The sequence below is a fragment of the Amphibalanus amphitrite genome, unplaced genomic scaffold (assembly GCF_019059575.1).
Source record: "Amphibalanus amphitrite isolate SeventyFive unplaced genomic scaffold, NRLGWU_Aamphi_draft 000064F_arrow, whole genome shotgun sequence".
In the NCBI taxonomy this organism is placed as follows: Eukaryota; Metazoa; Arthropoda; class Thecostraca; order Balanomorpha; family Balanidae; genus Amphibalanus; species Amphibalanus amphitrite.
The window spans coordinates 608,466-629,868 of record NW_024881560.1 but is presented as its reverse complement, the minus strand read 5'-3'; the positions used below and the strand labels follow the sequence as shown (position 1 = coordinate 629,868).

At 53.2% G+C, this 21,403-nt stretch overlaps 1 protein-coding gene across 1 annotated transcript in view; it reads left to right on the top strand.

Moving 5' to 3' along the window:
• The first annotated feature begins 6,278 nt into the window (after nucleotides 1–6,278).
• The window catches only part of LOC122378755 (calcium-activated chloride channel regulator 4A-like), a 28,579-nt gene continuing 13,454 nt past the window's right edge, over nucleotides 6,279–21,403 (top strand). The window contains exons 1-3 of the mRNA XM_043360219.1: nucleotides 6,279–6,648; nucleotides 15,675–15,978; nucleotides 18,162–18,321. Of these exons, the coding sequence (XP_043216154.1) occupies nucleotides 6,478–6,648; nucleotides 15,675–15,978; nucleotides 18,162–18,321 (635 nt within the window). The 5' untranslated portion in view covers nucleotides 6,279–6,477. The remainder of the gene's footprint in view (nucleotides 6,649–15,674; nucleotides 15,979–18,161; nucleotides 18,322–21,403) is intronic.

Genomic DNA, 21,403 nt, shown 5'->3' with positions numbered 1-21,403 from the left:
TCAATTTTTTGGTCAGGTCAAAGGTCAGGTCACCAGAGGTCATTGAAGGCAAAATTTCGCCGATTTCCAGATCGAATGTCGAAAATTTCCAAGAAGCCAACGCATAACTCGGGAACCAATAGAGCTACAGCGCCGCGGAAAAGCGCATTCGATAGCCCTATTAACGCCCTTTCTGAGTAATTCTCTCAGATTTGACCTAACGTCAACGGTTTTGCCTGCAGGGGGCAAAAACTGCAAAAATAGCCGATTTTTTTCGAAAACAGTTTTTCTGCAATAACTTTTGACCCAAGCCTTGTACGAGCTTACTTTTACCGGCATCGTGTTCCTCTTGTCAAGACGCATCGAATGAACTATAACTTGACCTTGAAAGGTCAACTTGAAAATTTGACCTCAGGTCAAGGTCATGACCTGACCGGAAAGGGTCATGTTGCATATCAGTCGATCCGTATCGTCGAGCTGAACACATCTAAGGCGTTTTCATCGCTCTAGCATGCCTCTATCAAAAGTTATTTGCGAAAAACTGATAGATACCATTCGTGACCTAAGATGACCTCAGGGCATAAACAAGGGTCACGGACACCATTTTCAAGTTCAGTGTGTCTAAACCACTTGTAATTCGGTGTTTGGGAGTGTTTATAATGTCTTTCATCCAAAAGAAGCGCATTTCAATTTTCTCCCATTGACTTATAATGGGGAGGTCGCAAAATTGACCTGACCTTAGGTCATCGATATCAAAATTCTGAGATATACATTTTGTACATGCTATTGCTCTTAGCAATCGCTGAAAGTTTCAAAGCGATCGGTCACTCGGTGTAGCTATGACAGACATTGAAAGTTTTTATGAGGTGAGGTCACTTCAAGTGACCTGGTGACCTGACCTTGAATGACCTTGGTCTGAAATTTTCACAACATGTGTAGAATTGATGTGTGATAAGGTATACCAAAAACGGCGGCGCTCCGCGCCGCCGTTTTTGAGATATTCGCGAAAAACCACAAGGGGGGGTGTTCAAACACCCCCCCCCCCAGCAGGGCGCGGGTTAACCCGCGACCGCCTGGGGGTCGCGGATCCGACCCCCCCCCCCTCCGTTTCCTTGAATAACTCATGAACCGCTTACGCTATCAACTTGAAACTTGGCATACCTTCTCCCATATCAATTTGACGTCTCATGTGTAATTTTAAGAAAAATTTTGCATTTTTTTTAGATATATCGATTAAAGTTATGTAACTACATGGCGTTTTCAGTCAAAAAGTGGTAAATGTTTAAAAAATCGCCAAAAATCAAGGTTTGAAGCAAATTGCAAATTGAGAACAAAAATAGACGCAGCTCAACGAGTTCTTTAGCACGCGCAGTGGAAGGGGGGGGGGGCGGATTTCGCCCACCCCTCCTGTTTTTCGCCAATAACTCGCGCCGAAAGCATAATATCAATGTGAAATTTCGGCTACCTGTCCAGAATTGAATTGCGGATCTTCTCGTGCAAGAAGTAAGAAAATCGGTTCACAACTTTTCTAGTAATAGCGGTGTAAAGTCAAACATCCTGCCGCCGCGGCGGCGCGGCGGCCGGCGCTAGCCGTTACGCGCCGCCTGAATTGTAGACTGTGCCGGGGCGGGACGGTTCCGTCTTTACATCGCGCTCCTTACCGCTGATTATATTAGATTCGCGTCAAATTCGGTGAGAAGACTGAGAAGTGTACAGGCAATCATATGGTCAAAGAATTTTGAAAATCAGCCGGTAACAACTTGAGTTATGAGTGTGTAAACACAAAATTGTGATTGCCGCGTTTCCCGCGTCGGCCGATGCCACTTCAGCCGGCGACATCTTACACTTAGCAGGCTTCTAACTGCCATATTTATTGTTGGATTATCTAGAAATTCACCATACATACTCACAAATGTTTGTTCTTTCGTATAATGAAACATTTAAAAAAATCGGCCGGTAACTTTTTGAGTTATCGGCGTGTAAACGCAAAAAAGTTGCTAATATGGCAGATTTGACCACATTTGACCTCATTTGACCTTGAAGATATTGACCTAGGGTCATGAAATTCACACACAACAGAGTTCCCCATGGCCCCCACCTACCCTCCAAATTTCGTCTTTCTAGCTCAAGTGGGAGCTGAGATCTTAGGGGGGGGCGACATCCGCCCCCCCTTCCACTGGGCGTAGTACTCGCAACCCTTCCACTGCGCGTGTTAAAATGGGTATCTCGGATTTTCCATAAAATGCGTTTTTCACCCCTAAAAATTCAAAAACTATGTTTTTTGGAAAACAGGTAATTAAATCCAAAATTTTGAGAGTTTCCAAAAAACGGAATATATGTTATAGAGCTCTATTAGAACATTAGATGTCCCAAATTTCAACTTTCTATCTTGATTTTTGACCCCCACATTGTAAAAAATAGCTCCAACATGCATAGGGCATGGTGACGTCATAAGCATTTTCGTGAATTAGAGGCACTTCTGAACATCGCATGTGAAAACAAATGGCACCACTAGATTCCTGGGACAAAGCTCGCCTAGTAAAGTGTATTTTTATGTCAAAAATAAAAAGTTGAAAAATTGACTTTTTTTCTTAGCCCTCGTTTAGTTATGTATGGTATAACTACAAACGATTTTTTGTGCTTTCAATGTACACCCATCACCAGCACAGTGACTTGGGGTCACATATAACCATTACCATTGGATTCGGCGTGAAAAATAAGCCATAAAACATGTGTCGCACGCCCATGTAGCAGAAAGTGAAAACCGTGACCATTCGTGACCTGACCTGACCTTGACCCGTACTTAGTATGACCCCTATATGCACATGGTACCTTCACTAGGTCTTTGAGGTCATTTTTGGTGAGTGTCGAGCAGCAGCTATCGATTCCGCTGTCCGTAAGCCTAATCATGCAAAACCCCAGAATTTGACCTTTGACCTGACCTTGACCCGAAAGTTGACCTCAATCTTAAAATCTTAAGAGTGTTTTGGGAAGGTCTCGTAGAGACCTTTCGAATGCCGCCCCGCGGGGCTCGATACGACCATTGGTTCTCGAGATAACAGGGGGGGGGGTCGGATCCGACCCCCCAGGCTGTCGTGGGTACGGACGCCCCACCCCCGTTAGAGGGGGTGGGGCGTCTTTCCCACCCTGGGCAGTGGGCATCTTACCTCACTCTCCCCTAAGTGTGCTTTAGACAAGCGCATCTCACAATAACGAACCATTACAAGATGGTACGTATGTACATGTACATAGGTACCCAAATGTTCCGAGATAGTCTCCAAGCAGCAACAATCAATTAACTCAACCTTGGCAATGCTCACTGATAGTTATTTACTGATCAGCTTCAGTGGGCCGTCCTGATCAGCAGCTCATGTACTCGGAGCGATAATTTACAGGCCAGTGCACTGTTCGAGTCTGAGCGCCGCCAGCCGCGGGAGCCCTCCAGGGCCTGTTTTATATCCGCGGCGGCAACACGAGCCTCATTACGGGGCTACCTGCTAACTTCCCGAGGATTAGAGAAATGATGTGCAGATTTGGGCTGCACGGCCGGGCGGACCGTTTGGGCGTCTGAGGCCCTCGGCGCCGCGCTGACAGCTTCCGCCACTGGAGGCGACGGGGTTCGTGGAACGGAGTCACTTTATCTGGGCTGCAGAGAGCTGCGGTCAGCGGCGGCCGGGTGCGGGTCGTAACACTGTGCCCCCGGCCATCAGCATCCCGCTGCCTCCAGCCAACACTAGGGATATTACCAGACACTACAGCGACCGGTCATCATTAGCTAACGCCGGCCACTGCTCGTGAACGTTAGTGCGATCCGTCTCTACCTGTCACGAATCATCACCAGCCATTGGCATCCTGATTCCTGTTGTTTTAGCGTAAGTGTGGGCGTAAAATGACCCAGCTGTCGTCGCGCCATCAAACCTTTAACCCTATTAGTGGCAGGGGGGGGGGGGGGTTGTTTTCATCCACCCCTCAGGTTTTTCGGGAATATCTCCGAAACTGCTGAAGCTACGATGCTGAAATTTTCTGACTTTTCCTAAAACTAAATTGGGCACATTCCCTGAACATTTCAAGTTCATAACTTTACCAGGGGCGGCTCCAGAGCACTGGGAATTGGGGGGTCCTATTCGTGAAGCGAGTCATTTGGGCGAAGATCACGATGCTGCACTAGTTTTACGAACAGTGAATGAAAGGCATCATGTGCTAACATATACAGTTATTGTGCATCCTCTTTTGACACGTTTTTGCTATAATAGGCGGATCCAGGCGTCCAAAAAGGGGGGTTATGTTTTACCTCCCAATATAGGTGCCCTGACACCGCCTATGCATGACCAATACAATTGTAGTCGTTCTCTCATAAGAAAATTGTAACATAACAAGACCATTACCACCCTTTTTAGAAACAGTACCAACAAAAACCTTATTTACTAATATTTTTGTGTACCCCCAATCTCAATAATCTGTATCCGCCTATGATTTTTGAAAATGCATATTTTTAGGATCCATGTGAATTCCTGGTTCATTCTCTATCGATCGGCAAAAGTTGCGTTAAGATTGGTTCAGAAACCTGGCCGTAATAAACAGTCTAAAATGTATCTGCAATTTGCCCGTTTTTACCCCCCTCTACCCCCCTATTGACATTTTTTAATTTTTATTTTTTAGAAATGTAGATCACGTTGAGCGAAATCGAATGCCGTTTGAATTTTGAAAATCGGCCCGTTAGATCTCGAGATATCAAGGGGGGGTCGTAAACAGCCCCCCCCCCCTGCCACTAATAGGGGTAGCCAGGAGCCTGCCACTAATAGGGTTAAACACACGGTCAAACAGACAAACAAACAATATCATCGTACCGTTACATAACACTAACACCTGTCATAACCTGTCAATCATCACCTGTCATCATCAGTCCCTACCTGTCACCGACTGTCACCAACTGTCAGCAACTGTCGGTGCCACTGCAGAGTCAGACGCGATCACCTACAAGCGGGTAACATCATCAAGCACGCGGCTGCTCTTGGCAACATCCATTTATGTTGCTACTAAAACAAAACACATAATCACATACCTACTTACGTGTTTTATTATTTTTGTGTCTTCTTGTACTCGTAGGTAGGTATACCTAACTGATAGCTGCGCTTATGCTTACTTATTACCAATGCTGCTCTTGTTTCTATTTTCAATCGGGAGGGCTTAAAACTGGATCAGAGTGAGGTCATTTACAATCTTCATCCTTTTTGCCCACTTCATTTCTGACTATAACAGAAAGCAGTCACTCATTGCTCATCAAACCACGTAACCAAACGCATCCGCCAGGCGCCAGCACCCTTAACGCATATGTGAGCGTCGCCAGTCACCACCACCAGCCACTACCGTTGCTCATCACCAGCCATTACTAGTCACCACCAGTCGCCATCAGCAGCACCGGCTGCCGGCGGTGCCAGTGGGCACTCTCGGCGGAGCGGCGCGAGCCCCGGGGGCGGCCGCTGACGAGCTGGCCTGCACGGCTCGCTGACGGGTCCGCTGACGACCCCGCTGACGACCCGCCGTCGGTGCCGCCGCCGGCGACCATCGCCGCTGCACTCGGGCCCGTCTCGGCGGCCGCGATGGCCGATTTACGAGGCGAAGAGGAGCCGCGCGAAATGGGATGGCGTGTCGACGGGCCGCGGCGGCGCGGCGGCGGCAGTCGATGGCCGCCGAGTGGCCGCGCCGGGGTCACTCGGACCGGCCGCAGATCACGTGCGGCTAATTTGGCCTGATCGGCCGCGCCGGCTGCTCGAGGAGCGAGGCTGCACTCGCGGGGCAGCAGGAGGAGGGAGGCTGGGCTCGGGAAACAGACGGAAGTCTGCAGGCTGGGCTTGAGGGGCAGGAGGAGAAGGGAAGCTGGACTTGAGGGGTAGACAGGAGTCGGAAAGTTTCTAGGGAAAGGCAGCGGTGAGGTCTCCCTCCTCTACGACTAGCCTCTGTGGGAAAGGATGCGAAAATTACCGGACACATGTCTGGATGCGGCGATGTCAGTCCGGGGTCACGGGTCAGCGCCGGGGTCAAGGGAGCGCGATCGGTGCTGAGGATCCAGGTCGTGAATCATGGATATGAAGTTAGTGGCGAAGCGTGGCGTTGGTTACTCTGCGGCACGATCTGCGGATAGAAGGCCCACAGGGTTTAGTCCGTGACCCCGGGCCGGACCTCCAGCCCGCTTCACCTGCCGGCGGTCTCACTGCTGCCACCTGCCGGTCGGTGGCGGAACTCTCCCCTGAACCGGCGGCGCTCCGTCGGACCGCACTAGGCGCAGAGTGCGTCGGGGACCGGTCGGACGTGGACGGGTGTCGTGTGCGCGGCGCGAGTACGGAGTGCACCTGCGTCCGACAGACGGACACTCGACGGACACCTGTGCCGCCGGCTGAGACGGCGCGGCACGCCGCCAATCGATCGTCGCCAGCGACGAACTCCGTCGACCGCGACGCGCGCGTTCGTCGATTTCGACGGGACGGTGGGGTTGTGACGATGGGGCGGCCGGCGGCGGCGTGCGCCGCGCTGCTGCTTCTGACTGTGCTGGGTACCGGTGTCACTGGCTCGAGGGTCCGACTGGTCCATAACGGATACACTGGACTGGTGGTGGGCGTGGATGAGGACGTGGACATTCTCCAGTGCCAGGACATCATCCGGAACCTGAAGGTGAGTTACGGTGACGGGCTCGGAGCAGCTGCGACAGTGGGTGCCGTAATCGTTACCAGTGCCATTGACGATCGATTTTAGCCGACCGACGCTGGGCAGCGCTGTTATGTACCGAGTGCCGGAGTAAGAGGGACAGCAGCACTACCGGAGTCTCCGCTGATTACACGTTTACTGAACTGGGAACTAATAGCGGGCGAAATTAAGATCGATGCCCACTTTTTAGTATTTTGTTTTTTGGGTATTATAGTAAAACATCCCGACATATTTAGTGTTTTGCAAGGAGTGTAAATTATTTGCATGCATTGTAAACAGCAACTCTCATATCCAGACAAGTGCAGTACCTGGCAATACATAAGTAATCCCACTGACCTCTCATTGATAAGATCCAACCCCGCAAAATAACATTTTGAAGCGTCTGCTCATTATATCATGTTGCCCAAAAGAAGAGAAACTTCTAGAAACGAAAATAGTTATATCTAAACAGAACCTTATCAGGCTGACAGAAGTTAGAGCCGTGACATGAACGGTAAGAATATCTACCGCCTACACTTTATATCAAAGCCACTCGAGATTCACTTCTATTACATCAAAACTTAATTACCTCACCTGAAGATACAGACGACCGCAGCTTGTAAATCTAATTCTACCCGAACATCAGACAGGGTGGCTCATTACTGAGGCATTGTGCCCACAGGAGACCAGACAGACCAGTGAAAATCTCAGAAGCCATTTATTTTGTGTTGGCAAACGGCGGAGGACTGACGAGATAAAGGAGCTGACGGACGCCGGATCAGCGGCTGATTGATGAACGATTTCACGGCTGATATCAGCACCTATATAGGACCTATTATCTCGATAATTATCGGCTGGAACGGTGAGCTTGGGGCGAGCCGTGGACTCCGCCCCGCCCGAGGTCGCTCCCCGTTGTGACGCCTCCTACGGCCGACCTCGCTCTGTCACACGATGAACCCCTGAAATATGAATAGTACTCGATAAGAACTTTGGTAATCGGCTCTGGATACGGAAAATTAATGATCATGAGTAGGTTAACCTATATGTTTTATCGCAAGCTCTTTTAGAAGCCGCAAAATAAGTCATGAATATTTACATAGGTATTTAGATCCTATGCTTTTTGCGCCTTGGGAAGCGCTTGCCTGTTAATTCGCGAGTGTGATAAATGTAAATGAGAGTAATTTAGTGTAGTGCGATTTCTGTCTGAGATGAGTGACGGTTTAATTTGGTACCCGCTGGGTGCTGGTAATGTGATCTGCAGTGCTACTTTTAAAATGTGTTTAGATAACCTAACCGTTCCCTCAGTTAGTTAGTCATCACCAGCTCTTATCACTATCATTGCCGTGATTTGGGGCTGCCGAGTCATTTCGCCAGATAAAACACAGTGCGCATGCTGCAACGTTCCATTTACGCTGGATAACTAAAAAGAAGGCTGTTCCAAGACTATGAGAACACGTCTTACAATCTGCGTAATGTCACGGGCTTGTTGGAATGGAATGAGGGAAGTGCGTATGCGCCGCCGGCGGTCGAGTGCCGTACACCGTGAAACGGCCAGTGTCACCTCAGATTACGGCAGATTGACAGCCCGACAGCGCTGTCAGCCGTGACAGCCCGCCACCGTAGGAACTGTCAGATGTGACGCATTGCTGACCCGTCGGGCGTCATGCCCAGTTTCGAGTGACGGACTGTCAGATTGTGCTCCTCATCTCGAGGGTGACCGGCGTGCCGCGCGGGCCAGACGGAGATTCTAGACCACGGCAAGCTAGCTGCTCTGCGCAGGAGCCGTTTTGTCGGTTCGTTAGGATGTGTTGGTTCATTTGGGTGCCCGGATCCACCCAGTCGTCAGGCGAAGGACGTAGTGCTCTGATCACTGATCCACTTATGAATAATTATATACTGTTATATTTGGCAGTGAGCGGGGCGTCGTCCAGCGGAGAGCACGACTCGCCCCCCAGCACATCCCTGGACGGGCACGGCGCCTCCGCCCACTCGCCTGATTCGGTATCGAGCCCTCCCTCCGCCCTGGTCATTATTCACCCATCTTCCATCGCACTGGCCTTGGACTGGTTTACCAACACCAGGGCAGTATTTGTATCAGCCGGCTCAGTCCAGTACACTATCCAGGATCTGTGACCTGCCGGTGTCCGAGTCTCGTCCAGGCCTCTCCAGACCATCTCCCGCTCCGGTGGCCGCTCTCTCCTCACAGTGGGACGCGGAGGAGACAGAACTCCTCCCAGTTTGTCCGGCAGCTGGCGGCCAGACCAACTTTGTACGCTTCGTCAGCCTCATCTGGTCGGGAAACGCCGCTTCGCCGCCGCACCAGACCGTCCCAAACAGAACCACTGCCTATTCCCGTCACCGCTCGTACGGACAGAAGCCAGTGCATGCCCCAATCACCGCCAGCTCGAACGAAATCACTGCCTGTCCGCTTATACCGCCCTCAGCCCGACCCGTCACCACCCAAACGCCCGCCTGTCCTCTGCTCTGACCTCAGTCCTGGAGGTGTCGGCCCGCCCCGCCCCGCCCCGGCTCGGCCCGCCGCCGGCCAGAAGCAATCTCCGGCCACCCCGCTCCCCGCGGCGCGACTGCCCATGATACAGGTGTTAATTAAAACCGGCGGCGATTCGAGCAGCGATGAACTGGATCAGGGCGGCGCGCCCCGCTGACAGGCGGTGAGCGCCGCGAATCGAATCACCGACTCTGCGCAGCAGCGGACCGCCCCGCCCCGCCCGCTCGGTCCGCCCCGCTCTCCCGTCCTCTCAGCTGGGCGGCGTGCAGAGCGAGTGTCGACAGATCGGCCCGTTGCGGTAATTGATTGGGGTCGGAGCGAGATGAGGTCTGAGTTGACAAAACATCGGGCTACAGCAGTCCAGCCGGAGGTGTCTATAGTTTTACGAAGCTGCCGCGTTGTCAGACACCCTGCGTTCGTTTTCATTTTTAATGCTGAGTACTTGCAGCCACTAAAATTTATAAGGATGCTTTAGCTAATGCGAAGCTTGATCTTCTCGTTCTCTGTCTTTTGGAAATTCATTACAGAAAACTTATTTATCTGATCAGACTGATCAGGTAGCTATTAGTCAGAAGTTAGAACCTCGCGATGGAATATTTGACTTGAATTACGATTTGAGGCGCCATAATTCGATCCAATTAAACTTCAAGTGTATGGCGTGCTTAAATCAGCGTGCATGCACTGCAGGCATTTCTGCGAAACAAACGATTCTACGAAAGCAGCCAACTGATTGAATTACGCTGCAATTTTTATAGCTCATTGCGGAATCGATCGATCGATCAGCCGGCCACAACAATGCGGCGTCGGCCATTACGCTCACGTCTGACACGGCATGGTTTTGTTTGCACCCCGACAGGCGACCTCTCACCCCTGCCTTCCAGCCGCCCAATTAGGAGCTCTCGCGGCGCCTCCGCTGGCGGCGAAAAACGCGTGAAGTGAGCCCGCGTGTCGCCCTCAGCGTGCGCTAATTGTCCTCACGATGTGCCGGGCCGCTGGGTGCCAGTGCTGCGGAGTGCCGAGTGCCCTGCTGGGTGCTGGGTGGCTCTCCCCGACCCGTCACCCAGCTGCCCGCTGGGAGCAGACCGCAGCCGCTGCGGCCGAGACACGCACCTGTGACGGTGGTTACGGCCGGTCCCCGGCGCACGTGCTGTGGTCACGGGACCGGCGACACGACCCGGGGACACGCTACCAGTGGCGGAGTGCCGCCGAGAGAGGGCATGGCTCCGGTAGGCGCACAATGACGGCAGGCCGAGGGCTCCGATAGCAAGGCGTCAGCATTAGAGGCTTCTTTCTTATTCGATCTACCAGCATCACGCCTTTGCAAATATCTACAAATGATACATTGCAAAATTATACCGACCGAAGTGCATGCAAAAATAATTTTTCGCTTCAAATTGCAACCTTGTGCACTGTGCAGTGAAAGACAGTCGGTAATTTTCACGCAAATACTGCCGTCCTGCTGTGGAGGAGAGGCACTTCACGGCGCTGCTGAACCGTCAGGACCTATCGTCTCGCCGCGGGCACATACCAGGCCTGTTCGACGTTTGCGCACACCGCGCGGACTGCACGGCCACCCCGCGATGGGCGTTAGACACGCGATGGGGGCCCGGGCCGGCCCAACTCACCGCGCCGGTCAGATTATAGGCCACGGAGGAGAGGGCAGGGTAACCGTCCAGTCCGCTGTGAGCAGTCACCGGCAAGGCCCTATATGTCACCGGGCTGCCTCGGTCCTTCTCAATCTCTACGTCAGCTCTGTGATGCATTTTGTTTTATCATTCGTTTGTTTCAAATTTTAATATGCTGGAAGGCCGAAGCTGATCCCATGGGCACAGTACCTAGTGATAAATTATTTCAGCGCATCTGGATTTTGAGCCTCATCTAGCCGCGTCCACGAATGGTTTTGTTCGGTGATTTTAGTCTCATTCTAACTGTTGCCTTTGCTCTGGTCTATCCATCTTCCCCGGGCAGCTCCAGCCCCTGAGGCGCTGGGCGGAGCTCTGACCCTTGGACTCACAACTGGCAGACTCACCGCTCAAACGAATGACCCGGCCAGCAGAAAAACGGCGACACGCCGGAAAAGCATCCGATGAAAGCCACTAATGATAGGCCCGACTGTTCGGCGCGGCCGCGGCAAATTATACGCTGCCCTCTCTCGTTGCTGGACAACGGGAGCGCAGCGGCGGCGTAGTTTTTGTTTTGTAGTTTTGTTTTTGTTCCGCTGGAGAAGCCTCCCGCCGGGCTGGAACTGGGCTACATCAGTCCAACAGTCCGAGCTTTTATTCTTCCCGTGGAATTGTCAGAAGCCGAAACGGCCGTCATTAGGTGCCGTAACGCTTTTTGTCTGGATGGGATCCCTGAGGGAATAAAATAAATGGATCACGTGTTGCCATAAAGTTGGGCCTCATTAATTGTCTTCTTCAAAAAGTAAAACAAAGTTAAAATTCATTTCTCGTAATCGAAACGCTGAGGAAACAGAAAACTCTGGAAGTGAATTTTAGGGCTGTGTGAATTCGCAGCTCTGCTCATGTAAGATAACTACCTATACTTATTTCATCAATAGGCTTTTTGTGACGTATGATTTGTATTCAAGCAGCACCTTTCGTTTAACCAGCACCAGCGCACGGTCGGCTTTCAGTAGGCTATTTACGGCGACAATTAAACCACTCAACACAGGCGTCGGGCGGGTTTTGAGGTCACCGAACGCTGAGAGGCGATTTAAATCAGAAGACGCGGCCTCTTCCGTGCTGTTTGGGAGCGGTTACCGGTACAATTTCTGTCAGTGTGTCTGAGCGACGACCTGCCGGCCGGCGGCGCTGCCCACCACGGCCCCGGCCGCACACAATGAGAGCATGCTTTACGAGAGGGCGGCCCCGCTATTCAGGTAATGTGGGATCCGTTGGCGGCGCTACACGCAACTGGCGTGCCCACATGACCCAGACTGCCCCGCAGCGGCCTCGGCTGGGAACGTGGCCCCGGCGCCGCCGCCGAGCCGCCGTTACCGGTAATTTTATCGCGGCTCTTACACCAAACTCACTGTGGACCGTAATATAGATTGTGTATTTTACGGGGTCTAAATAGCAGAGGAGTGCTCTAAATTGGGATTTAACGGCGTTAACGAGTTATTATGGCGGATAGCAGCTCAGGATTTATTTGTTTAATCTAAAATCAAATAGCTACCTACCCATTTTGATGATTTTGAAGCAACATATTCCCGGTGGATCCATGCAAACATCAAATGTGCAGCGGCTGATATCCCATTCGATATCTGTTCTGAATTTCGGCAGTCTCTCTGTGTGCCCATTGAGGACGGTGCCGGGCTCCCCAGGTATCTGTCCCGTGTGCCATCCCTCGGTCGGAGCATCTGTCTGCCGCCGCCAGCCACCCGTTAATGCCGTATTGTGTCCAATCGCGGGCAGGTGGCGGCGCCTCCCTCCTCCCTCCTGGCCGGAGGCACCAGCAGAGACTTCGTCCACCGCTCCGCCGCCGCCGCGTGCCACTCGCGCACAATGGCAAACGCCATTATGGCTCTAACGTGCCCCTCAATAGGAGTTCATTCCGCCAGTCACGCAGCAGAAAGCCATTCTGACCGATCTGTATCAAACCGATGTCCGGAGTCCGTTTAGAACCAACAGCGCGTGACAGCGGCCTGAGCCGGCCATTTGCAAGGAGGCACGGCTGCGCCGCTTCTTTCGAGTCACCGACACACATCACGCACTGTTCCTAACGACCGATACGCAGCTGTGATAGCTGATTTCAATGTCAGATTGCTGTCACGGCGGGGAGAAGTGGAGGTGTTTTTACACCTCCCCTGCCATCGGAGGTGGCGCCGGCTGCACCCAGTCCGGCAGAAAGGGCCGCTAAGCAGATCGATCAAACCGCTCGCTCCCCTGCCGGGCGGTCACGTGACGTTTGGGCTCAGATATGCATACAGGGGAGTCGGGGACTGAACGGTGATGGCCTACCTTCCTGCACGCACCACTCTGAGTCAACCTATCAGGGGATATGGGGCTACCGATCAGCTGCCGTTCTAGTCTGTGTCATGCAACCTGAGAGCGGTGTGTCAATGCATCAATGCACTCGATTAATCAGCTCATCAATCGAGCACGCCGAGATAAAAAGGAGCGACGGTTTTCAAGCCAATGCAATGAAATCACGATGCCAGAAGCTGCCTAATAACGCTGGTTGTGAACTGTAGAGTTAGCCCCATACTTTCTCGGTAAATCTCCCCGCTCAGTGGTCTCCCTGTTTCTCCTCACCCTATCCTAATACAGACCACACAGATCGGCTGGTATTATACCCGTCCTGCTGCATCGATTGACAGTTCCCGTTCGCTGGGAGCCGACCAGTCTCTGATCCTCCGATCCCGGCAGACGGGCAGTCTCCGTCGGCAGCTGAACACACATCGGCTCTTCCATACGGGCCGACCGCGCGTCCCAGGCCGGCCTCTGATCCCACAGCCGACCACCGGGCCAGGCCGGCCCCATCGGCCCATTGTGGCGCCTTTGTGCCGAATAATGGCGCTCTGTTCCGCAGTGACAATGCCTCAGACAGGCACGGCACGCTGCAAACACTTCTCGTCAATGTCAATAATAGACATCAGCTAAATAGCTGCAAAACAGCTCTCCGGGGTGCGTACGCCGCCTGGTGGCTGATGGAGGGTGCAAATTGACGCCTCCGCCGGGAGGGGGTCGGGCGGCGCTCCGTCCGCGGGCCGCCCGCTCTGGGTGGCTACCAGTCTTGGTGCGCCGCCGGGCGGTGTCCAATCGGCCAGTCACGTGCCCCGGGCGTGTCCCGTCATTGCTGACTGTCCGGACCGCCCCGCCCGGACCGCCGGCCACGTGCAGAACTCGTACCGCGGAGAGCCGGCCCTGCACGTGCAGTTAGGGGTCCACCCTGTGCCAATCGGGCTGTCGACCGGCCGCCCCGCGTCGCGACCACAATGAGTTGGGTCGGTGGCACATGTCCTGTATTGTGTGCCCGCTGCGTGACGACCGTCCCCTTCCCCCCTCCCCGACTGGGGGTGCTTAGGGGGAGGGAGCGCACCGTTCGCCGCACCTGCCGTCAGGCAGAGTGGCGTTATATCACTGCACCGGTGGTTGCACGAATGAAGAACATCCACACATTGTAAGTGCTGTACACATTCGGGGCAACAGGATTTCCGAACAGAACGTAAGCTGCTGCTACGCGGCTTATAGTAGGGAAATCGTTTTCCAGAAAGCGTTATTTCGAGTTTTTACCAAATTCGTGTGAATTCTCATAGCTATGGGAGCACAGAAAACGACTTCAGAAGGATTTAATTTAGCAGCCATCATCAAGTTAATTGCTAGTCCGCCTTTGGCTGACTTCTGGTAAATAAAGTCCTTTTTCGAGGCCCGATGCTAATAAAACGTCAGAACGTCAGAACAATACCTATCGTTCCACTTCCAGCGCATTTGCCGTTTATGCTTACGCCACTAAGAAAACCAAACTGACCTTTATCTAAGTAATAAGATAGATCATAAGAATATCTTCCGAATTTCTTGGCCTCATACTATTACAATTATGCAAACCCATGGAATTCTGCAGTATTTCAAATCCCCGCCTCAGAGTCCGAAAGTCCCAGAATCACGGATATCCAGACGGCCGCCGCGACCCTTGGCCGTCACGGCTGGGGGTGCCGAGTAACGAGCCGTCACGGCTGCACCTGTGCACGTGCAGGAGCGTCACGGTGCTGACCTCAGGGTCGTCACGGTTCCGGACCCGGTCTCAGCACCGGTCTGGGGTCCGGAGTCCGGGTCCGTGCGGCCGGCACCCTGGGTCTGAACTTCGCTTGTCGATGTCTGATGTCCGGGCTATCCCTGTCATACGTGAGCGACCTACCGGAACTATCATCTGCCTTCCGCTGTGTGACGATACAGAAGGGTGGTCGATCGCCCCTGCACGCTACCGTGTATGGGTCATCAAACCCTGTCGTGTCACTCGTGCGGCGCACCCTATCGATAGAGAAGGAGGGTGAACGCCCATCAAAGCTGACCGAAACGCTGCGCCGGAGAAACAGGTCACCACGGCGGCACACTCCGGCCGGGGAGGATAGGAGGGCCGGCCTGACCCGCAGCCCGCACATTATCGGCCCTCAATGGCGCTGGGAACGGCGGCGGAGGGTTTGCGAAACCGCGGCGCTCTATACAGGAGGTGCTGCCGTCGGCAGTGGGCGCTGGCCGAGGCCGGTATGCGCACGGAGCCCGCCAGCCGTTCGTCAGGGCTCGGCCTGAGAACGTTCCCGCCGGGTCAGCCGCTTTAATTGAAGCCGGTCGGCGATCTCCTTCGCACACCCAGCGGTCGTTGCCGCGGATCGTTCACATAATAAGCGGTACTGATAAGGGCGGGGTAATTGTGCGACAGTGGCTAGCCGAGCTGCCGAGGCTGACCGCGCTGCCCTCTCAGAGACCGCTGGAGTCTGGACGGAGCCTTCCGCTATACCTCTCCACGCCCACTGGCCTGCGCTGACCGCTCCCTCTTCTTTCAGACGCTGCTGACTGGAGCCTCCGACTACCTCTACACGGCCACCCAGCGGCGCGCCTACTTTGGCGACGTGACGGTGGTGGTGCCGAGCTCGTGGCCGCGCAGCTGCACGGGCTCAGCGGCGCCCGAGCCGGCCACCACCGAGAGCCTGGTGAGCGCCGACCTGCGCGTCAGCGGGCTGCGACACCCGGTGCACGGCGCCGCGCCCTGGACCCACCAGAGCGGCCTCTGCGGCCGGCCCGGGCATTTCATCCAGTTTGCCGCCGACTATGTGGCCTCCGGCGAGACACACCGCTTCGGAGACCAAGGTACGTTTTGCCGCACCCGGAGGGTCATCGGGACAGAGTGGGGTAAATTGGCTGATCAGAACCCAATTGGCCTATTGATTATCACAATTCATGTGATCACAGAACCCATTTCAGGAATACTATCACAGTAATTTGATGTGCTACCTACTTATCCTGCTCACACTAAAAAAAATCATAGCCAAGGGACCACAGCATCCGCCCCAGAAGTACACATTTGGGGTGGTTCGTCAGGGGTCTGCCCGCTGCTGATTCACCGTCACGCTATGATTGTTGCCAGTGAAAAAGGGTCAATCACTGTATCGGCCCACCGCCCACCCTCCTCGACCTTGTCCAGACAACCATCAGAGTTTTTACCGGGCGTTTGGCCCGCGCCGGAAGCGAGAACGACCCTGGTTTTGGTTTTATAGGGCGGTGACAGCTCGGCATTGAAGCGCCCCGAGTCCACCTGTCACCTGACAGCTGACAGCAGCACGTGACAGCCGCTGCCACTCTGACCTACACCGCGCACCTGTGGAGTCAGCTGGGCTTGAGTCGGCCTCGAAACGGGCAGGTGGCAATCACGGCGGTCTATTGAATGCCGAACGATAATTATTGGACCGTATGAGCTCGCAAATATTAACCTCATTGGCGTTTTTTTCACTTTCGTAATTGTGTCCATGGCTTTCGCCCGAAAAGACAAAGTGGATGTTGAATATCATATCATTGCAGTGCTATTTGCTTTGGGATGAGACCCGGTGCGGCCTCTGTCGCATACCAGACCATGTTGTGACGGCTGCCCCTGTCCCCACCGCTATGACACACGCGAGGCGGTACGTCGGACACGAGGTGGGACGGCCGGGACTCGGGCTGAAGCGCCGCCCTCGGTCCGGCGCTCGGCCGCACTATGTCGGCTGTCGGTGTGGGCGCCGCGTGTCGCCCTCAATGGCAGACGGGCCGCGGCGGCTGCAGCGGCGGCGGCGCGATTCGGTCCGGCCTGACAGCGGACTGCGCGCCGGTCGGCCTGTCCTGTGTGTGGTCAACAGAGCGCCGCCGTCCGGGCCCCGAGACGCCGTCATCTATCACGGATCGGCGCGTCGGGCGACTGTGGCGCGCCGCGCATGTATTCAGAGGACCGTGGGACGGGCGCGCGCTCAAACAGAGCCCGCGTGCTGCGGATGGCTCGCCGCGGTGCAGCCGTGTCGTGGTATGCGCGAGCCGCCAGCCTCTGTGGGACCGGGGATGCGGCCGGCGGGGTGCCCGGTTCGGGAGGAAGTGAACGTACGAGTACATTGTACTTACAGTTCAGCTAGGACGGGATCAGCCTGACAGACTGGTGTTATCCGGCTCATCTACTAGATCGGCGCGGAGTGTCGCGTGCCAATCCCGTCTTTCCTGTTCGGCCACTTTTGAGCTGGTTGTAAAGACGTAGTTAGAATGTATTTTATTGCGGAAGCTGTTGATGAAAGTGCAGCTTACAATAAGACAGTTTTAGACAGTTTTGAAAGCTGCCTGTAGAACTATTTTTCAGTCCCATTGTTCAACTGGCCCTGCTGTAAACAATCACCTCTCTCTCCTGCAGTTCGTCTTTCTGTTTGAAATATGTGACGCTGTTTCTGCAGTCAAACTAGGAGCGCCACAAATAGGCGGCGCCCGATGGCCAATTGGCAGCGTATGCACAGCGCGCAGTACCCTATGACGAACGGCGGCGGCCGCGCGCCTCCGCGGGAGGCGCCGGACCGAGCGGGCGCGGGCTCGACGGCGCGTGGCGGCGCACCCCAATGAGCGGCGCAGGGCGTGCGCCACTTCTGCCGCGGCCGTCAATAGACGAGGAACACCTGTCCCACTGCGATGTGTGGCCTTGCTTTTCTCTGTGAAATACGCGCAGCTGCTGCTAGTCGCGAGTGACGTTGATGAAACACGACCTCGCCGTCTGCGGCTGTTTCTCACACAAGCCATTCAGTAAATTTACCACGCCTTATTTGGTGGCTTAAAATGATTGAATTATCTCACCTATTTCTCAAAGCTAAGTGCAACTAACCTGGGAATGCCCAATGCCCTATTTCTCAAAGCTAAGTGCAACTAACCTGGGAATGCCCACGGGGACATACCACTATTGGAGGTCTCCGTCTGACGCGAAGCTGTGCCTGTATTGAAGTCATCGGTCGAACTGACGCGCGCCATTTGTCTCCCGGCGGTGTCTGCAGGGCGCGTGCTGGTGCACGAGTGGGCCAAGTACCGCTGGGGTGTGTTCGAGGAGACGGGCTACGCCGGCGACCGGCTGTACCCGTCGTTCCACCGCGCCTCGGCCGAGCGGTGGACGCCCACCGGCTGCTCGAACCGTCCCGTCAGTGGAGTCGTCACACCGTGAGTACAGGCAGAGGGTGACGCCGGTGGTGTGTTACTGATATGACCCAGACCCAGCGCATGATGTGTTACTTGCACCTCATTGCCGCACTGATGCACCATTGACGTCGATGATGATGCGATTCCCTAGAGTCGTTACACTCACTGATGCTATTACTGATGTGACCTATATATTCGTGGCAGGTATAATGACGCACTGGTGTGGGTATAAATCGGGATACCTACTGAAGCAACTGACGCACTGATATATCGTAGTCAGGACATTGCGCCGCGCCTACTGATGTCATGTCAGCGACTAACACCGTGATACACCAAAGCCAAATCGGCTTCCCCGTTCGCTCATATGATCACACCTGCTCAGAAAACGGCACAATTCTAATCGGACCACCAACTTCCCTGAATAATCTACACATACATCGCGAATCACGCATTTATATAAAACCTACAAAACGGATAAAAACACAGCCTACTTACGGCGCCGGATATCCAGCTTTGTTTGTTTTTAAACGTTAATCGGCTACCTATTCATCGGTTCAGATACTGACTTCTTCCGTTCGTGCGTCATTGCTGAATATTACTTTCATAACGCGGCTGCGGGGCGCGTATATTCGGATGCAGTATGAGCAGAGCATGGGTCCCGAAAAATTCCTCAGAAACTAGAGAAATTCTCGGACACACACGACGGGTACCATATGAATGCGGGTGAGACTAAATGCTTACTTCGAAATTTAAGCTGCATTGCGGCATTGGCGGTTATGTGCGGCGTGTATGCCGCATGATTAGTAAGCGGCGACCACTAAATTAAAAACTCAATAGCTTTGACCTTTCTTAGGTGTTGTTTTTATCCACTGGGACTGAGAGCGTGAGATGATGTTTTTCGTACTCCAGCGTAGATGGGTAGCCATTCGGCTTCCACGGTTGACAGTGATGACATCAGTCATCTTTTGCAAGCTCGTTAAAGATTTGGACTGTACAGTGTACGGGGACTAACATTCTGGAAGCTTTGACCTGTTTTCAATGGATAACACTGCATACCAAAAATGTCCATCGCTCTCGTCATAGGATATTTAGATTTAAATAACTAACTTATCTACATCATCGTTTTGAACCAAATTAATACTTTTAACTTGACCCTCGCCCGTATAGGTGTTTTTTTTCCAGCCGCGAACGTATAAGGTATAACCCCTTGCCGTTTCGCTCCTGATCAAGCTAGAGCTTCGCGAAAAAAACAGCGTGTTGCCCGTGACGAGAGGAAGCCGATGATACCCAATTTTAAGATCCTAGGTCATCGGTTGACCTTCCAGGTCAGGTCAATGACCCAAAAGGCAGGAAAATTGGGACCTGTTAGAACGTTGGACGTGGTGAACGTGGGACCTGAAAAAGTTGCACCTCTATGTCATATGTGGGTTCGATATACTGTGTGACGTTCCAAGAACTATTTGGGAAAAGTTGCACCTCCGGAGAGACGGACGGACGGACGGAGAGACGGATGGACGGACGAAGAGACTGATGACGGACGGACGGAGAGAGTGACTGATGGACGGACGGATGGAGAAACGGACGGACGGATGGACGGACTGAGAGACGGAAGGGCGGACGGACGGACGGACGGACTGAGAGACGGAAGGGCGGGCGAACGGACGGAGAGACGGACAAAGAGATGGACAGACGGACGAGAGAGAGAGAGAGAGAGAGAGAGAGAGAGAGAGAGAGAGAGAGAGAGAGAGAGAGTGAGAGAGAGAGAGAGAGAGAAAGAGAGAGAGAGAGAGAAAGAGAGAGAGAGAGAGAGAGAGAGAGAGAGAGAGAGAGAGAGAGAGAGAGAGAGAGAGAGAGAGAGAGAGAGAGAGAGAAGGGTGGTGAGAGAGAGAGAGAGAAGGGCGGTGAGAGAAAGGAGGATCAGATGAAGGAAAAGACTTAGAGATATGGATATTACTTGTCAGAGACTCGGGGAGGACGGGAAGGAGACTGATACCTAAAGAGAGGAAAGATGATCGTGAGCAAGGGGTTTGGGAGATAGGTAAGGAGACAGGGGAAAATGAGATTTTATTGCTCCGGTCCCAATAACACTTCCCAAAATAAAATATAATTGGTCGTAATTATCGAATAAGAATCGGAAATTGTCAATTGAACGTCTGATTTGCTTACATCGATCCGCCCTATACCCTGTTTGACATGTTTGCACCAAAGCCAACTTGCAGGCTATACATCGAGCCAGTGGTATATACTATACAATAAATACATCTCGCCCGGTGGTATACCTGCATAGAGCCGAGACCTCCGGCTGTATTTTCCCACGATCAGCCGGATTGCAAAGCCGTGTATTTTTCGTCCGTTGCAGGCAGCCGGCGCAATCTCCGTGAAAGAAGCGCTCCAGTGACAAAAGCACGAGCAGATCGCCTATATGCCGGTGGCCGCGAGAATTTCTCTAGTTTCTGAAGAATTTTTCGGGACCCATGCTCTACTCATACTGGGGTGAGACTAAATGCTTACTTCGAAATCTAAGCTGCGTTGCGGCATTGGCGGTTATGTGCGGCGTGTATGCCGCATGATTAGTAAGCGGCGACCACTAAATTAAAAATTCAATAGCTTCGACCTGTTTTCAATGGATAACACTGCATACCAAAAATGTCCATCGCTCTCGTCATAGGATATTTAGATTTAAATAACTAACTTATCTACATCATTGTTTTGAACCAAATTAATACTCAGCCGCGAACGTATAAGGTATAACCCCTTGCCGTTTCGCTCCTGATCAAGCTAGAGCTTCGCGGAAAAAACGAGCGTGTTGCCCGTGACGAGAGAAAGCCGATGATACCCAATTTTAAGGTCCTAGGTTATCGGTTGACCTTCCAGGTCAGGTCAATGACCCAAAAGGCGGGAAAATTGGGACCTGTTAGAACGTCGTAGTGTGGCTGCTATGGGGTTTTTCGGGGTGCTGATCACGAATATCATGCTAGTTTTGATCACAGATGATGTCTTCATTCATTTAGGCCAGGTCGGGTTAGGTCAGGTCAGGTCAACCAGTAGAGGTCCTGCCAGGTATTTGTAGTAGGTGTCAACCGCCTCTGACAGCCTCGTAACA